The sequence below is a fragment of the Oryzias melastigma genome, linkage group LG16 (assembly GCF_002922805.2).
Source record: "Oryzias melastigma strain HK-1 linkage group LG16, ASM292280v2, whole genome shotgun sequence".
Lineage (NCBI taxonomy): Eukaryota > Metazoa > Chordata > Actinopteri > Beloniformes > Adrianichthyidae > Oryzias > Oryzias melastigma.
In genome coordinates this window covers 26265798-26283364 of record NC_050527.1, presented here as the reverse complement: position 1 = coordinate 26283364, position 17567 = coordinate 26265798, and the positions used below count along the sequence as shown (strand labels likewise).

Here is a 17567-nt window from a genome sequence, read left to right as displayed (position 1 = left end):
CCTGCCTTTTTATTATTCATAATTATGTTAAAAAGTTAAGGTTTTAGAGTTTTAAAAATGTATATTCTGCTAGATTTTTGGACTATTTTTGGCATTTACTAAGATATTTTTAGGCTGTTTTGAGTTTAGCCAATATTTCAGCTACATGCTAGCTGTTTTGGCTAATTTAGCCCTTTCTTTTTCATTTTTTTAGGCTGTTTTTGAGTTAGGCAAATAATTACACGCTAGCTGTTTTTTTCAAATTTAGGCTTTTTTCAGTTTTTTCGGCTATTTTGGAGTTTAGCTACTATTTCAGCTACATGCTAGCTGTTTTGGCGATTTTTGTTGGTTTTTTTTAATTGGTTATTTAGAAATTTAGCTATTTCTTTCAGCTACATACTAGCTGTTTTGGCTAATTTAGCCTTTTCTTTTTAAGTTTTTGTAGGCTGTTTTGGAGTAAGGCTAATATTTACGTTTTTTTGTTTTTTAGGCTAATTTGGCCTAATTGGGTATCAGCTTTAGCATTTTCAGTGATTTCAGCTATCAGCTCCACCGTTTTAGCTATCAGTTTCAGCACCTTCAGCTATCGTCACTAGCATCTTCAGTGGTCAAATTCATCTTCCAGCATTCACAATAGCATTATCACAGGTAATACTATATCTAGTTCATGATTATCGTAAAATTTCACAGTTTAAAATGTTAAAAATGTAGTTTTAAAGTGTTCAATAAATGTTTATCTTGTTCGGCCCGTAACCTACGGTGTGTTTTGGATTTTCCCCCCTTGAGCGATTGAGTTTGACACCCCTCCTTTAGACTGACTGAGCCCAGCGTGCGTCCTCCCTGCAGGAACGCCATCCGACCCTTTGACTAGAACCGGCGTCCACCTTCTCTAGCATGGCGCTTGGTGCTGGATAAACTTTCCGGTCAGTAATTGCAGAGTTCACCGTCAAAGGCTGGGTTATAAAACAAAGCGTGTCATTTGGGGCTGCAGGAACAGAGGAAGGAGGTGTCACTCGAGCTGTTGAGCTGCACAGTAATTGGTCTTGGGGCTCTTTCACGGTTGGGGGAAGAGAAGATTGCTTCATTAAAGTTCCTCCTCTGATAACCGCAGCTGCCACGCTGATAGAAAAGCAGATCGCGGCTGAGTGATATTAGAAGGAAAAAGGTGCCTGTGGGGAATGAACTGCAATGGCAAATAATGCAGATAATGGCTTTATTTGTGCTGCTGCACTGCATGTTTTATTTATCAGCCCCCCGATGCAGTTCCCGCGCTCCTCTGCTCTCAACACGCCTTTGATTGCATAAATGTGGGTTGACGTCTTCAGAACCGCACGGCGGCGTGGAGCTGGTCTGACTGGTCGGTGTGCAGGGCTGCAGCACGCCAGCGCGCGGTGGTTTTGTGGGAGTATCGCTGACTGCTTTCACTTCCTGTTGTCAGAAAAAGGTCTGCGCAGCAACCCCGCAGCTCTGCACGGCTGCAGGTTCACGCTGGAGCTGCCGGCATGCAGGCATTCCTGTTAAAGCCTCCAGATCAGAGCGCTACGCTCTCAAATACAAACATTATCCTGAATGAATCAAAAACTCATTTAAAAGTCTGGTACAATTTGATGTTAAAATCAATTAAAACTATGGCCCACAATTTTTTTGTCAATGCATTAGATTAGATTACATTAGATTAGATTTAGAGATAAAAGCAATAGAAATGTTTGCTTACATTTAGTTTCTTTTGCTTTTATCTCTAAATCTCAGATTTTCCACTAATAGAGATAAAAAAAGGTTTTCTCTTGTTCCTTTTTTTGATCTCTTACTATTTTCTCTTATGTTCAAAGACACTTAAAGCTGCTGTAGAAGGACATAAAGACGTAAACCTCTCTCATTCTCTAATAGTTTCTTTAGGATTTTGACGCTTCACATCTGAATTATTTACCAAGATTTTCACCTAAAATATAAACCAGAGAAGTTTGTTTTCTACAGCACAAACTGGATGAAAACAACACTAAAATGATCATTTAAAAGAGTTGATTATTCTATAACCAAGACCCCTTCAGTTGCATGTAGAACTCAACAGTTTCAAGCATTTTTCCTGCTTAGCGAGTAAAAGTTATACTGATTTGCACTGTAAATGTAGTGCTTGACGCACCTGCCGCTGACCAACCTCCAAAGTCTTTCATGAATTCATTTGTCGCCACATTTTGGAAAACGTGGATGATGTTGAGCGAGTAGCTTGGGTTTATATGTTTTGGAGAACTCCACAGAGGCGCCGGCGAGCACATCGCCATATCTGGGTTGACCCGATCCTTCAGTCTCTCTCCTGGTGCGGTGGACTGACGGCCGTTTTAAACGTTACTTCCGTCTGTCTGTGGCCCAGTTTGAGCATTAACCTGAGAGGGGGATAATACAAATAAAACTGGAGGATATTTCATGTTTTATTATTATTCTCTTGATGAAAATAAGAAAACCATCAAAGCCCATTTAGCTGGAGCGATTGCGCCGACTACCATAGCTCTCTGTCTGATGGGCAGCCGGTGAGGCAGCATAGCGAGGTCCACTGGGCGGCTGGCTAGCATAGCGGGCGCCATCATTCCAGCTCCATGGTCTCTGTGACAGGCTGGCGACCCGTTCAGGGTGTATCCTGCTTCACCCTACAGTAACCGGGACATTCGGTAACCGTCCGGTAACCAGCAGGTCAAGAAAATGGCTGGAAGTTCAGGACAAAAATCACCGCATTGAGCGGCCTCATTGGATGTTTTTTCTGCCCTTTGATTGAGTTACAAAGACTTCACCTGCCCAAAGCTGAGTCCCTGATTGTCTCTGTGTCCAACACCCAATTCTGCCTCAGACTTAACCAGATCCTCCAGGATTTCTCTGCAGATATCTATGATTGTTACAGCAACTTTTGTGAAAATCTGCATTTTGATTTTGAAAAGTACCTAGAAAAGGTTAATTATTAACCAAACTTAAAAATACTTCACCATCACCATATACAACATGTTTCATTTAACATAAATAGAACTGTGTAGCCCAGAATGGACTTTTGGTCCTCCCTGCTCACAATAATAGAAATGTTTGTGTGTTGGTTTAGACATACTTTAGAGAAAAATGTCATTCTGCAAGGAAAAAGAATCAACTTAAACATAAAAACAACAACAGCATGAGCAGATTGGACCTCAGGTCCTTGTAGTAAAGTTGCAGTGAAAATGTGAAGTTGCAGGGTGTGCAACAACTTGCTTGAATTTGCGTTAACATTGCGATTACTTTGCGATTAACATTAAAACTTGACGCCCCTGCTGCACAAATCACGTCCGATGTGAATGTACCATTAGAGGGTTACCCGCTACATGGCGAGAAACGGTTTGAACCAGATTAGTCATTTTTTAGCCCTTTTTTGGTAATTATTCATTATTTTATTATTAATGCTCGTCTTTTACACACATAGTTCACAAGCACACGCAACTTGAGAACACGAAAAGGACTTTAAGACATCGATAAATGCGACAAAATTAGTTAATGGAACCTTCATTAAAAACTGGTATTGTCTAAATATAGTTGAATTAATCGGTTATGTATACGACTTCATTAGCAGCATCGTTTCAACATTACAGAGATGGTGTAGATTTTTTTCTTTAAAAATAAATTAATAAAATATATTTTAGAAATATAAAAGGCTTTAAATGTTGGACTTAATCACAATACTTTGTTGTTTTCCCTAAAAAAAAGTTAAGTTATTGGTAGTGTTGGGTGATACACATCCTGTGGTGTGGGTCATAGAAAAGTGTCTTTGGTGCCATTTCTCTTCTATTGTTTCTATTGTTTTTATCATTTTTGTTTGTTTTCATTGCTGAACTTGCAAAAATGCATTTCCCTATTAAAAGTTACTTGAAACAGTTGTGCACTTTAGAAAAATGTTTCTCATTTGTGACAATTCAGTTACATGTTACTTGAAAAAATAAAGTCAGAAAAAAGTAACTGACATTTTTGTTCATTTTTCCAGAGAATACCTGAAAATATATTTTATTGTGGAATGTCGTGATATGTATCATTATTGTGATATAAAAGAATTAATATTATGATATATGATTTTTTTCTATATTGCCCAGAGCTATTTAGTGGATCAGAATGAGTGAAATAATACTTCTGATCCTCATCCTGTTGGTGTCTGTCTTGGAGCAGTCATTTCTGAGAGGAAAACAGTATTTCTGTCGTCATCCCGCAGACATGACGGACTTGTTCATCATCAAATGATGGTGTCTGTTCTCCTCAAATTCCTTTAAGCTCCTGAGTGGTTTTCTAGAAAAGACTTTATTTGCCTCCAGGATTACTGACCTCTCCTTCTGCTGTTTGCTCGTACAGATTTTTTTTTTTTGACAAATGAAGCTCCTTTTATTTGAGCTGACATCAGCTGTGTGGATTAGGCTGCAGATGGGCGGCAGCAATGATGTCTGAAGGTGTGTTTGGCTGAGAAAAACTGTGGAAACAGGAAGTGGCATCAATGAAAAACCAAATCCTAGCAGCTCATTGCCAGATCAGTTTCAGATCTGTTTTTCTGCTCGTCTTCTCACTAAACCTCATGTTTGTGATGGTTCAATCAGAATGACAACATTTAAATCAGTGACTGCACCTCACTGATTTAAATGTACAGGAACTTATGAACTTTATTCTTATTTTCCCTGTTTGACTTTAGGGGTGTGGTCTTTTGATTGACAGCTGAGAGCACTTACTGAAAGATGCTGTTTAAACTGCAGTAGATATAAATCTGTTTGTTGTTTTTAGTCAGTTCTGTCTTTCCACTGTAGTCATGTCGTCATGGAGACGACCAGATCTTCTTCTAAGGGAAATTTTCTTGTATTTCTACGTTTAAATGGTTAAAGTACAAACTACGTAAATATTCACATCATTTGTTTGATTTCTAAACTTTCAATGAGGTAATGATGTTAGCTTTGATTGTTTGTGGTGCCCATTAAAGGTTTCCACAGTAAAACCACTGAAACTTTTTTGTGATGTTGTTGAGTAATGTGAGGATCTCTTCTCAAAACTCCAGCCCTCATGCACATTCACGCTGTGGTCAAAACGTGTGATGCAGAAAAACACGCCGCAGCTGATGTTAACGTTTCCACCTGAAACTGTGATTTGTGTCTCGTTGCTGTGTGGTGAAAAAAAGCAGTTTTTTGGTTCCGTCTGTGTGATGTTTAGGAATAAATGTCATTTTATTGAGATGTTTATGAGCGATATTAAATGAAAAACATGTTTTCTGTTGTTAAAGACACAACAAAACAAATCAGGTCAGAAATTGTCAGTGAAATTAGAAATATCAAAGGACTTCCTCTTAAAGCGCCTGTATCATGCAAAATGAACTTTTTGAGCTTTTACTTGTATTATAATGTCCATTCCTCACTATAGATCCGCTCACGCATTTCTTAGTATTCCTCTAAATACCTGTGTTTTGAGTACCAGCCCCTCCCATACCTTTGAAAACGAGCGGGTTCTCACATGCTGATGTCACAAAGTGAGATCAGTCCATTTCAGGAAGAGTCTGCTCTGCCAGAACCGCCCCCAGGCTAACACAAACACCTAATTTCACTGCTCAGCTAGCGATGATCAGCCACTAACTTTGCCACACAACTAGCAGTGATTCGCCACTAACTCCACCTCTTAGCTAGCGGTGCTCAGCTGCTAGCTTTGCACCAGCGATCGCTACAACCAGTGTAGTGATCACCGGGGCTAGCAAAGGCAGATCTACGGTATTCACATGCATGTTTGTAAAAGTTTTTGTGGCTGAATCACAGACAGAATTCTGAAGCCGGCTCTAAGTTGGTGTCATGAAATGGGCGGCACCTAAAAGCAGTGAAAGGCGGAGCCTCAGAGATCGAGATGTCTTATTTCTAAGAAGAAAACTGACCTGCAAAAAGAACTAATATTTCATGAATAATGTTTGTTATTGTGCCAAAGGTAATGGTTTATGATCATATATATGAATATAGTTTACTCTGAAAGTCTTAAGAAAAGCAGGGCATGACCCCTTTAAGGTGGAAAGAAGGCTGAGTCCCTGTGACCTGGTTCTCAGACAGATGGAGCGTCTGTCAGGACTTGATGATCTGATGTTTGTCTGCGGCTGAGTTTGTGTTTCTGGTTCGGCTCCTCGGTTTGTGATCACATCTTTGAGTCTGTCTATCCATTTTCCCACAAAGGCTTTTTTTCCCCTCGCCGTTAAAGTGACCATATTTGATTAATTTCTGCGACCTGGTCCATGCAGAGGCTTTCATGTGCATCCATCAAAAATCTCCCGATCCCGGCGTCTGTGGGTATTGGCTCCGGGCGACAATGACGGTGAGAGATGTTAGCGATGTTATGGAGATTAGCCCGGCTCATGCTGCAAGATAAAGGTTATCTTTTGGCATCAATCTGCAGATTGGCCTGACAATGAAATAAGGCAGCGTGGGTGATTAAACGGGCGAGGAACAGGCCGCTTGCTCACGCCGCTCTGTATCTTTGGAGGGAAAGGTCACGGAATATAAATGGAAATTATTACTTCTGTCTGTGATCATGGACCGCCGGTTAGATGGCTTTTTAGGAAATGTGATTAAAAGGTAAAAACGAGGACATAAACCTGTGGAAAAAGACACAATTGCTGCTCCTCCTCCCCTCTGCACGGCGAGGAATCTGAGACGAGAAGCGTCAGGGGGAAGACAAACCCGGAAGAAAGGGAGCAGCGCCGGTCTGCGGCTCGGCACAGCTATTTTGGTGCTGTGTTGTGGGGGGAGCCGGCCCAGCTGTCAGTGCGGTTTCCTGTGTGAGTGTAATGTCGGCTGACAGGGCAGCGGCGAGAGTCTCAGACACCCGCACACTAATGCATCCCCGACCCCTGAAACAAATGACCCAAATAGTCAGTGAATCCCGGCGCTCGGCTGACGGTGAGCTGCAGATGTGGAGCCGCTCGCACGCAGGTCGCCGCTCCTGCAGCCCCCGCAGCGCCGAGCAGATGCGTTCGCCATGAGCTGGAACAGAGATTCTGCAAAACGGTGTTTACCCAGCATGCCTCGGTGTGTGGACGGGGACGTCTGGAAGTGAGCAGGTTCCATGCTCCGTGAGGAGAACGCGGCCAAACAAGCGGCTGCCGCGTTGGATCCACGCCGCAGGTTTCCCTGTGAAAGCTCATCCAGAATCTTTGTTCTGCTGCGAGACACGAATGTGCTCTTCCAGCAGACAAAAGGGAGTCAAACGAAGACGCTTTGGAAACACCACCAGCTCGCTTCACTTGTAAACGGACTCTTGGGGGAGGGGGGTACTCCCATGTAATTGCAGCAGACTGGGTAAACATGCTGTAATGAGAAGGTGGAGGTGAACAGAAGCTGCTGGTTTTCTTCTTCCTGCTTCTGCCTTTAATTGCCTGGCCGGAGCTTGTCTGCTGCCCCCAGCTGGGCGTCTGTGGAACTGCAGGATTTTTCCAGACGTTTTGTCCTTTTGTTCACTTCCATCTGCAAACCAGCGCAAATAAAGGCGGGAAATATCTTCCCAGCCTGTAAAGCTTCGTGTGTGAATGATGATCAGAACATTTATGGCATTTCAAAGCATCTCCAAGACTCCAGAGCAACAGATCTTCACCCCGCCAGAATCACCGCTGCCCTGATCATCTGTGAAGGAGCAGAGCTTCTGCTTTTGTTGGAGATACCTGGAAGAGGAATAACCGGCTGTCTTGTATGTTCTCACGGCGCAGAGACGCTTCAGCTCCACAGAGCAGAGATGATCACAAAGACTGCGAGGAAACGATGAATGAATAAATACTTTCGTTTGAAAAGCTGTTTATTGATCTTCACATGTGTGCTTTGGTTATGAGGAGCAGAAGAAAGCCTCTTTCAGAGGGAATTCCTGCTATCGACAGACGAGAAAGTATCTTTTCATTATTTAAAGTGACTTTTCACTTTGAGTTTCCCGGCTGCCTGTGAGCCGCCAGCGTCTCTCTGATACTCATTTCAGAAATACTGACACAGCTCTGCCGCTGCGTCTTCCTGATACTTCCTGGGTTTTTACTGCAAAACAGAAACAAATAAGGAAAGTAGAAAGAAGAAGAGGAAGAAATAAAAAGCGTGCCTCCTCTTCATCACCAACACTTACCCCCGTTGGTTAGATTTTAAGTTCAACCGGAGGCTTCTGCTGCTGCATGTCTGCTGTTTGCAGTTCAGTGCATTTTGAAACCTCTCCGGCAGAACTGGACACTCCCGTTTGCAACTGCTCCCTAAATTTCTCACGGCAGTAAATCTGCTCTTCGTCTTCGTTCCACTCCTCCGTTTTTCTGCCGGCTGCTATGGTTTTTTAAACGTGTTTGACGTTTCCTGCTTAAGACAGATGATCCTCTCTCCTCTGTCTCCTAAACTCTGTATTTCCTCCCAGTTTTGACCTTTGATATCACCTGAACTTCGCTAACTTTGTTCACTGGTGACATAAAGGATTTGGAGATCCCTGGACTGAACTCTTAAAGAGTTGGTTCCATTTGCAGGACAGGGGGTTTGGGGGTTCTGCTTCTCTCTGTCTGAGTTTCAGATGGGACGGTGTTTGAGATCATTCTAGTTTAGATTCTATCTCAAAGTGGATCTGCTGGTCCTGGTCTCATATTAGCACCACTGAGGATCTGGAGGGTTTGGCCCGTTCTGCTCTCCATCGTTTCTGTGTCGTTGCAAACATTCATGATGGATGTGGTCCATATGTGATGCTGCTAAATCTCCACATGAACAGAACTTCTGTGTCTGTTAACAGTCTACAGATCACGGGCATGATGGAAACTTGAGGTACCAAACTGTGTTTCTTCTTCTTCTGTGAAGACAGTCAAACACTCCTGGTCCCCATGGAAACAAAGTTCTCAGTTTGCTTCCATGTGATTCCTGGTCCGGTTCACTACCCTGTGAATGCAAACAGACGACCCGAGAGGATAAAGGAAGTGAGCTAAAGAGAGAAATGCATTATGGTCTGAATGGTTTGTATATGAATCAGCGTCACTGTGGGTTCGTGGTCAAAGACTGTGGCCTGAATCTGAAATATCACCAGCCTGCTTCATGTTGGATTTTGTGGTTTAACTTGATGCAGCAACACAACGCAGGGCTTCCCTCATCTGTGTTAGCTGGAGGACTAAAGCTTTAGCCCCCACGGCCCTTACAGGTGGGTACGGGGGTCTGTGGGTGAAAAGTGGACAAACCCGTTTGGGGCAGTCAGATGACCTGCAGGAATTCTTTTCTAGTCAAGGTTGTAGTGAACACTAATACAACACGTAGGGGTGAAGTAGGTGAGACTCAGGAGTTTGGAATCTTGCAGATTGCACAAAGAGCTCGTTAGTGATGTTCATATGATAAGTGTATTAAGCTGCATTCACACCAAACATGATTCATGGGTCAGAGGCGTCCAGTTTCAGTGTTGAGTCGATGTGGACACAGAGAGTTCCTCAGGCTGCATGTCGCCCTGGCAACAGCGCGGAATATCAAGAGTTTAAAAAAGTTTCTTTTTTCCATCAATAAAAAGCTCCTTTCATTTTATTCTCATTTTTATTTTTTCCCTAACTAAACTAATGTGGTACAGCAAGTCGTAAGACAGAAGTACTGCTGAAAGCAGCCATCATTCAGATCCAGCTCCTGCAGCAGGAGTTAAGTCCACCGTACTGGGAGAATCTCTCTGTATGATCTCATGATCCCAGAACTCTTTGAAATAAATAAACCTGATCTCTCAACATCATCCTGGTCTTCCATGCTTTTTAAATGTAGCGATAAGGCTAAAAACTTTAGGTAGTAGCTCCTCCCACATTCACCTGGAGCATCTTGTTTCTGAACATGTTTTTGGATAAGCATCCAGCAGCACATTTAACAGCATCCACTGTAAATTCTGTGGTAATCAAGGAGCCATTGTGACTGCAGAACATCAGTCAGGTTGGTCCACTCTCAAAGGCCTAATGTGAACGTCAGTTCCTTCAATGAAGGTGTGGAGTTTCTCCTCCCTCCTGGCAGCTTCTGTTGTAAAAAAGCAAATGTGGGTCAGACAGCAGATTTAAGTGAACTAAGCAGACCCCTAAAGTGAGCCTGACTGAGGCTGAAGCAGCTAAATGTCAAAACTCCCTTTAATTTTCCAGTGGGTGTTGTGTTCATCTGCTGCCCGAGGGGCTCTGTTCTACACAGCGGAGAATGCAGCCGACACGCTAAACCAGTTTCTGATGATTCCTGGAAGCTGATCGTCTCCGAGTTCAGCTTCAAACCCCCAAAACTGCTGCCAGATTGTTCCTGAAGCAATAAAACACCAGCAATCCCCCAAAAGGAGGACTTGGTTTGGATCGACTCCTGTGAACGCTAAGATGAACAATATTCTCCGTTTTCAATCACTTTCAATGCTGAACGGACTCAGAAATCCTCCTTTCATCTGTAGAATAAATAAAGATGTTCTTTGATGCAAAATCAGACTTCAAACAACTTCATTTTAATATGAAAAACAGTTTTTGCATAAATTATGTTTAAAGCTAAGAAAATAGAAACTTTTACAAGGAGAAGTTTGTTTAAAAAAAGTCTCTTAAAATATTTTTAAAGTCCCACTCTGATCATCTTTTGATCTATTTTCAAACTAATTATAATGATGCATTTTTTAGACAAAATTAAGAATCTCTGTTGTTTTCTTGGACATAGTTTCTGCAGAGCAGCAGGAGTTCAGTAGAAATTCACCTCTGTGTTGTGGGCGAAGTAAGCCTGACACTACTTCCCGTCATCCATCTGTTTACACTCTCTCCCTCTAGCTTACAGCCCCTCACACCTCCAACCTAACATTAGCGGTGCAGCAAAAAAGGCGGGAATATCAGAGCTATCCATCCATACAATTCTGATCCAGATTCCAGTTCAGAGCAGGAAAGCAAAGACATTCATGGATCTATTTGTCTGTAAGTGGATGCTTCAGAATGGGGCGGAGCTGAGAGATTGTGGCTCTGTCCAGGATATTTTCTACTTCACAGACTAGAGGAGTGACAAAATATCGATATTTTGATATATCGCGATATTTAGGCCTGTGATTGATTCTCGATGGGTTCTCAGCAACTATTGATCTTTATTTTGGTTTGAAGAGGTTGTAAAACCTTATATTCATCGTCCTTTGGTGAGACCATCCTTTGGAGGTCAATAAGGGGCGCACGTTTCAAGACTGGCTGTCCTGAGCACCAGTGTCTCTGCCAGCTACTTGAATTATTTCATTTTTGTTCTGTTGTTTACAACAATATAATGGCGCTGCTGTTCATGTTTACCATTGTTAACACTGAATTTTACAGATAATTCTAATTCAGTTGCTGTTAATGCTTGTCAAAGTCATAGTTTTACTGTTTTGCACAAAAGTGTCTATTTGTTGCACAAAATAAGACACAAGTTGTTTATTATGTTTGTGTTCAAGCTAGAAAATAAATGGGGATATATATTTCCTAAAAAAATATGTTCTTCTACATAATAGGAGATATTAGAGATTATTTTTTTTTACCAATTATCGCAGTATTGCAATATCGATATTGTGAGACATGTCGTAGGGCTGGGCATCGATAATAATTTTCAGAAACGATTTGATTCGATTCACAGGAGCCTGTATTGATTTGATTCAGATTTCTTTTCTTTTCTTTCAGTGTTTAGATCATTTAACCCTTTCGCTCTCTTTGGGGTCCAGATGACTCCTGCCACATATTGATGGGTGATTCCTTCCATGAGAAATGGTCAAAGGTGGACAGGATTTTATGTCTGCCTTGGACATTAGTGAAACTCAAGAATCAACGATAAAAAAAGTTCAGCGCGCTGTCTTGTGGGGTCCAGATGACCCCACTTTTAATGTAAACAAGCTAAGGAGAGTGGAAGGGTTACATTGTCCTGCCTCTCCTGGAGGGTGTTTCAGTTTGGCCACTAGGTGGCGATTGCGCGATAGCATTACACTTTGTTCCAGAAGAAGAAGAAAGCATCAGCAAAAAACTGTCTTAGACCACAAATGGTTACTTTAAAAAAAATTTCTTAATAGTATTCGTACAAAAATGTTCATTTAGTCAACAATGTGTGCTTAGATCGACCGAGCGTTAGCATTAGCCGTCCTTTGGGAAATCCCATTACACGTTAGCATCAAGCTAGCAGACTTTAGCTTTATGTGCTAAATCGATCTATATTTTTATGAAACAATTAAAGATCTGTTAATCTTAAATGATTCAGATCAGGTAACTGAATGTATCGCATTGTATTATGAGGTCCGTCCTCTGCTGTGATGTCGATCACATCCATGGAGATCTGATGCGTTCTCCTCTACTGTCTTCCTGATTCCAAACTCCAAGTTCTCAGATATCTATCTGTCAGAACTTCTCCACTCAGTTCAGACGTTTTTCTCCTCTTAAGAAAACCTGAAGATCCGAGCAGCAGAAGCTCTGCCGAACAATCTCCCAATCTAAATAAACTCTCTGTGTCCACGAATCGCTCACCGCGCTGGAGGAGGTTCCAGCAGCTCATTAGCAGAAGCTGAATCTCCGAGCAGCTTCAGCGAGTTTAAGGCAGCCGGCTGAGAATGTGGAGGAGGACGGGAGAGTTTCTATGAATAGAAGATAATCTGTTATCAAGGCCGTGGCTTTCAGGAAATCTCTTTTCCTCGTGGTGGTTGAAAATAAAGCCAGGCTGCAGCCGGCGCGTTTGTCTGCACATCTGCAGAGCAACACCAGGTAATTACACCAAATCACAGGGACGCTTCATTGTCCCGGCCTTTGTGATCTGGACGCCGTCCCGGCCTGCTGGCCGTCTGCCACGCCGGGGTCCTACCACCTACAGCGGGGCGAGGGGGGATGGGGCGAACCACTGCCTCCCTCAACAACAGATGTGACCTTCAGCCCTCATGCAGCAGAAAGGCTGGTCCTGTGAGGAGGCGGGGCTTGAGGTGGTCGTCACGTCATGTGACTGTTAGCTTTGAGGAACTAAAGTTGGGGCTGCAGCCGTTCCCCCAAACGCATCATTAACTCGTCAGCAGCTAACAATTACTGCCCCCCCCCAGCCCCCCAGGACGTCATTTCTGATGCAGCTCCTGATTAACATATGAACTCGTCTCTTCTTTGTTTCTGTTTTCCAGCGCCGGCCCCAAAGGGGACAACATCTACGAGTGGAGGTCGACCATCCTGGGACCCCCCGGCTCCGTCTACGAGGGAGGGGTCTTCTTCCTGGACATCGCCTTCACACCAGACTACCCCTTCAAACCCCCCAAGGTAGAATACACCCCCCCACCCCCGATGTGTAGAAATCTGCACCATTTACCACAACATGAGGAAGCTATCCACAGAAACGGCCGCTGAACCACAGCACGTTCGAGTCCCAAAAACGCTCAAAGACCGAAAGACCAAATTCACAGCAACACGCTCAACGAGAGGCTTTTATTTTGATAGGACTACTGAGACCCTAAAATCTGGAGAATGTTCAAATAAATGAAACTTAATCAATTTAATCAACATTTAATCAAACTGCTGTGCAGTGTTCTCACTCTAGACCTAGAACCAAATCCAAGTAGAAAATGAGACTTTTGAAAATAAGTTTTAAATAAAAGCTGAACCGTGACAATTGTTTTTTAGTTAAATAATAAAGATAATCTGCTGCAAAACGTAATAGAAAAACATTTTGAAGAAATAATGAATAAATAAGATATAAATTATACATATAAAGCCTAATCTGCTTAGTTTGTCATAAAAATAATAACTATTATTGGTCAAAAGGTTTCTTTGTTTTTTTAAGCACTCACTGATTTAATTTTGACTTTTTTTCTTTTATAAAACCAAAAAAGAAATCTTAAAATATGAATATTTGGACAAATAAAGTTTGCAAAGATCTTAAAGAGTTAAACTTTGTCCTTCTGAACTGTTTCCATCAAAGTGACTGAAAAGCTTCACAGACTCTGCTCTGTTTGACTTTAACTTTAACGATGAGATCTCCAGATCTATAGCAGATTATCTTTCTCTGTTTTTCTTCTCCTCAAACGTTCATGTCTGAGGCGATGCAGCAACACGCTGAAGCAGTTATGCAGCGAGCCGCGCATGTCGGGAGTTCCATCAGTCTGTTTTAAGGCGGCGTTGTGTTTGAGATACAGGTTCTCTTTCTGATAGTCAGACATTTCTGCAGCCGCTGCAGCTTCAGCTTCAATCCTGCGTCTCTTCTGTAATTATCCAGCTTCAGTTCCTGACGACTCCGCTTCATTTCCAGCATTGATCCTCAGACTCGTCGCTGCTTCAGCTCCTCCTGATCCGTGCGTCAATAACTCGTCCGGCTGGTGCTGCTGAGCGCTGCGTTTTCCCGGGACTTCCTGGAGATCTGAGCCCGTTCTGGAGCTTCACTTCCATGGTGTTTAAGACGCTTGTCTCCCCCCCCCGCTTTAGGCTGCAGGCCACGTTCTGGCAGGTTGCTGCAGAGCTCCAGAGTCGGCACTTTTGCAGCCTTTGCTCTGCATGCTGATGACTGCAGGAGATCTGCTTCCCTGTCGTGACGGGCGCGGTGTGTTCGCGGCGTTGAGGCGCTCTCGGGTCCTTGAGCTGCCCCCCCCCGCAGAAATGCAGTGGAGGGGATGCTGAGCGTGCTCAGATCAGAATAGTTCACCAGGTGGATGTTTGTGTAGCGGGAGGGATATTTATATCCCGGGGGGGGCTGAGGTTTCCTCCAGTGGGTGGGGGTCGGGGGGGTCAGGTGCTGGTGATTGGAGCAGCAGGGCAGACAGACGACCACACAGATGGTCGCCGCACAACCCCCTTACCCCGAGTGTTGTGCTGCATGAGTCACAGCTGGAGCCTGTGTGTGTGTGTGTGTGTGGGGGGGGGGTACTTTTACAAGTAAGCAAACTAATTGACACTTGGCTGCTGAGGTCCAGTGTTTGAACAGAGCCGTATTGTTGTGGCGCCGCGGCTCCATGCTGCCCTCTGCTGGCCGAGGAGGGAATCTCCTCACGTCTCGGGTTTCAAACCTCTCAGGATTTGTGCTGATTAAACAAGACGCCTTTTAGATTGTTTGTATTTAAGGAGTCGAGCTCATCCGGCAGCACTGACGGACAGGCAGTTGCCCCCTAGTGGAGCCGTAGTGCCCTGCAGGACTGAAGCTTTAATGTTAAAGATGAGGACAGGAAGGCCGAGGTCTCACTTTTACACGGCGTCCACCTTTACTGCATTATTATTCCAGTCCACCTTAAATCCCGGTCCTGATTTATTTATCAGCTGCGTCTGCTTATCCCTGCAGGCCAAAGAGGGAAGTGGCTGCAGAAACGGCGTTCTTCCCGTCTGACAGGAAAACATTTGCAAACAATAAAAACAAGTTTTTAGTGCTGAGACTCCAAACAAACTCTGATGTCTGCCAGATAATCTGCTCTCATCTCTCATCGGGTGTTTGCTGTGAGTCGTGTTTCTGTGAGTGATTAGAGGGTAAAGTGAGAGGAAGTGAAAGTGTTTTCTTCATGGCTTTGTTTCACAGCGTGGAGGCCGCCGCCGCGCTTGAATGAAGCCTGTTTGCGTTTATCAGAAGCTCTTTGTGTCTGCGAGCTGCGGAAGCAGAAACTGACAGAATAGGAAGTTTGGTGCAACTGTGATCAACAAAGCAGCTGCAGCTGTCGGAGTCCAAAGAGCTCAGAGGATCGTTTGAGGCTGCAGCTCCACCGGAGCAAACATCAACCAGAGACATTCCTGAACGGGAATCTCTCCCAGACACTGCAGACTTCGGAATGAAGTCCCTCTGGTATCCAAGAGGACATTTGGGGTTTTTCAGGGATGAATGTCGAGGGGTGGGGCTCTGGGAACCTTTGGTGGATTGAAAAAAAATTTGACTGGAAAATGTTTCTGTCCCGGTAGTCACGAGGTTATCACGGCGGCAGAAAACGCTAAATATCGTAACGATGATGCTTGTAAGAAATCAGCAATTTAAACTACATCTTTCTGTCTGATGCTGGAAGACTGGAGGTCTCACACAGAACCACAGAAGAAGAAAGAAAACGGAAATGCTTCTTTTTTTAAGACATTCTGCAGAGCGGCAGGAGCTCATCAGAAATTCTCATCTGGGGACTGTTGGGGCAGAAGATAACTCTGCTAAATTTCCCATCAGCCCTTTGTTTACACTCTCTACTAGCTTATAGCACCTCACAAGCCCAAGCTAACATTTGCATATGAAAAAAAAAATAGTGAGCAATTTCAGAGGTATCCACAGTTTTGATACAGATTCTGGCTCAGACAAGGAAAAAAAAATATTAAGCCCGATTTAACTGAAGAAACACTTTTCAAATCTTAAATTATTTTATGCATGTCCTCTATGAGAAAATGCTACACGAACATGAAAAAAAAAAGGTTTTCATTGGAATTAATTTTTAAGGATGTAAAACTTTAAAGAAATAGTCAATTTTAAGTGAAGTTTCAGACTTTTTAGATTTAAATTGAGCTCAAAACTTTGATGCATCAGTTCCACAAAAGAAACAAGAAAGAGCGAGGACCTCTGGTGGTCAGAGACAGTCATAGCAATCCAAACTGTTTCCATTTGTAGTCCTGGGAAAAGTGTTTCCATGTTCTGATGTTTGGAACAGAATGTAGTTGATGTCATTTTTTAATAAAGGGTTCTATAAAACTGTGAAAGTCTGTTTATTTGGGGGGTTTTGTAAAACTGTCTAAATCATTGGAGTGCAGAACCTGACTGGTTATAACTCCTTTTCCAGCCTGAAGCCCACTCTTTATCTGAATGGGGTGTTTGAAGTCTATTTTTAAATTATTTAATTAATTTGTCCGTGGTGTGCAGTACTTTTATAAATAAAAATTGACTTGATTTGAAAATATATTTTGTAATGGGCCACTTTTGCCAGACACCTAAATAACAGTAAAATGATTTATTGTTGGTTCCTGAAAATTCTTTTTTCTTTTAGGATCAATTAGTTTTTGTTTAACATCTGAACAACCACAGCACCAGCAGATTAAATCCACTACGAGAGGAAATATTAATTAAAACCACTTTTCTGCTTCTGTTGTTGGTTTGACTCCGAGATGTTCGTGGTTCTGCTCAGGAGTAGAATCAGAATTGTTGACCCGTTACAGCTGGTCAGACCGATGTGAAGAACCGTTTTGTTCGTGGTTCTCCTCCGCTCCAGGTCACGTTCCGCACCAGGATCTATCACTGCAACATCAACAGTCAGGGGGTGATCTGCCTGGACATCCTGAAGGACAACTGGAGCCCCGCCCTCACCATCTCCAAGGTGCTGCTGTCCATCTGCTCCCTGCTCACAGACTGCAACCCAGGTGAGGCGTCTCCTGTTTGAGTCTGAAAGGAAACGGTGAATCATCGAGGTTCTAATCTGGTCGATTAGGAACCTGGAGGACATCCGTTAGGTCACCGTCACACATTAAAACTGGATCTTTATGCTGCGTGTCTGATCAGATTACACTGGATTACATAATCCTCCCTCTTCCTTTTCTTCATGCTTGTGTCATATTTTATGGAATCCAGTCATGACTGGAAGAACTGCAGTCTTCTGCTGATGGTTCTGGATTAAATCAGACTTTTTATCTGAAGGAGATCAGACTCCTCTTTGGTTCAGATTACAGAGATCTTTGAATCTAACCGTAATCTGGT

At 43.1% G+C, this 17567-nt stretch overlaps 1 protein-coding gene across 1 annotated transcript in view; it reads left to right on the top strand.

Moving 5' to 3' along the window:
* The window catches only part of LOC112136565 (ubiquitin-conjugating enzyme E2 E2), a gene marked incomplete in the record, with an annotated part of 33171 nt that overhangs the window by 13788 nt on the left and 1816 nt on the right, over window positions 1–17567 (top strand). Inside the window, 2 exon segments of the mRNA XM_024258327.2 lie at window positions 13066–13198; window positions 17086–17233. Coding sequence (XP_024114095.1) covers window positions 13066–13198; window positions 17086–17233 — 281 coding nt within the window.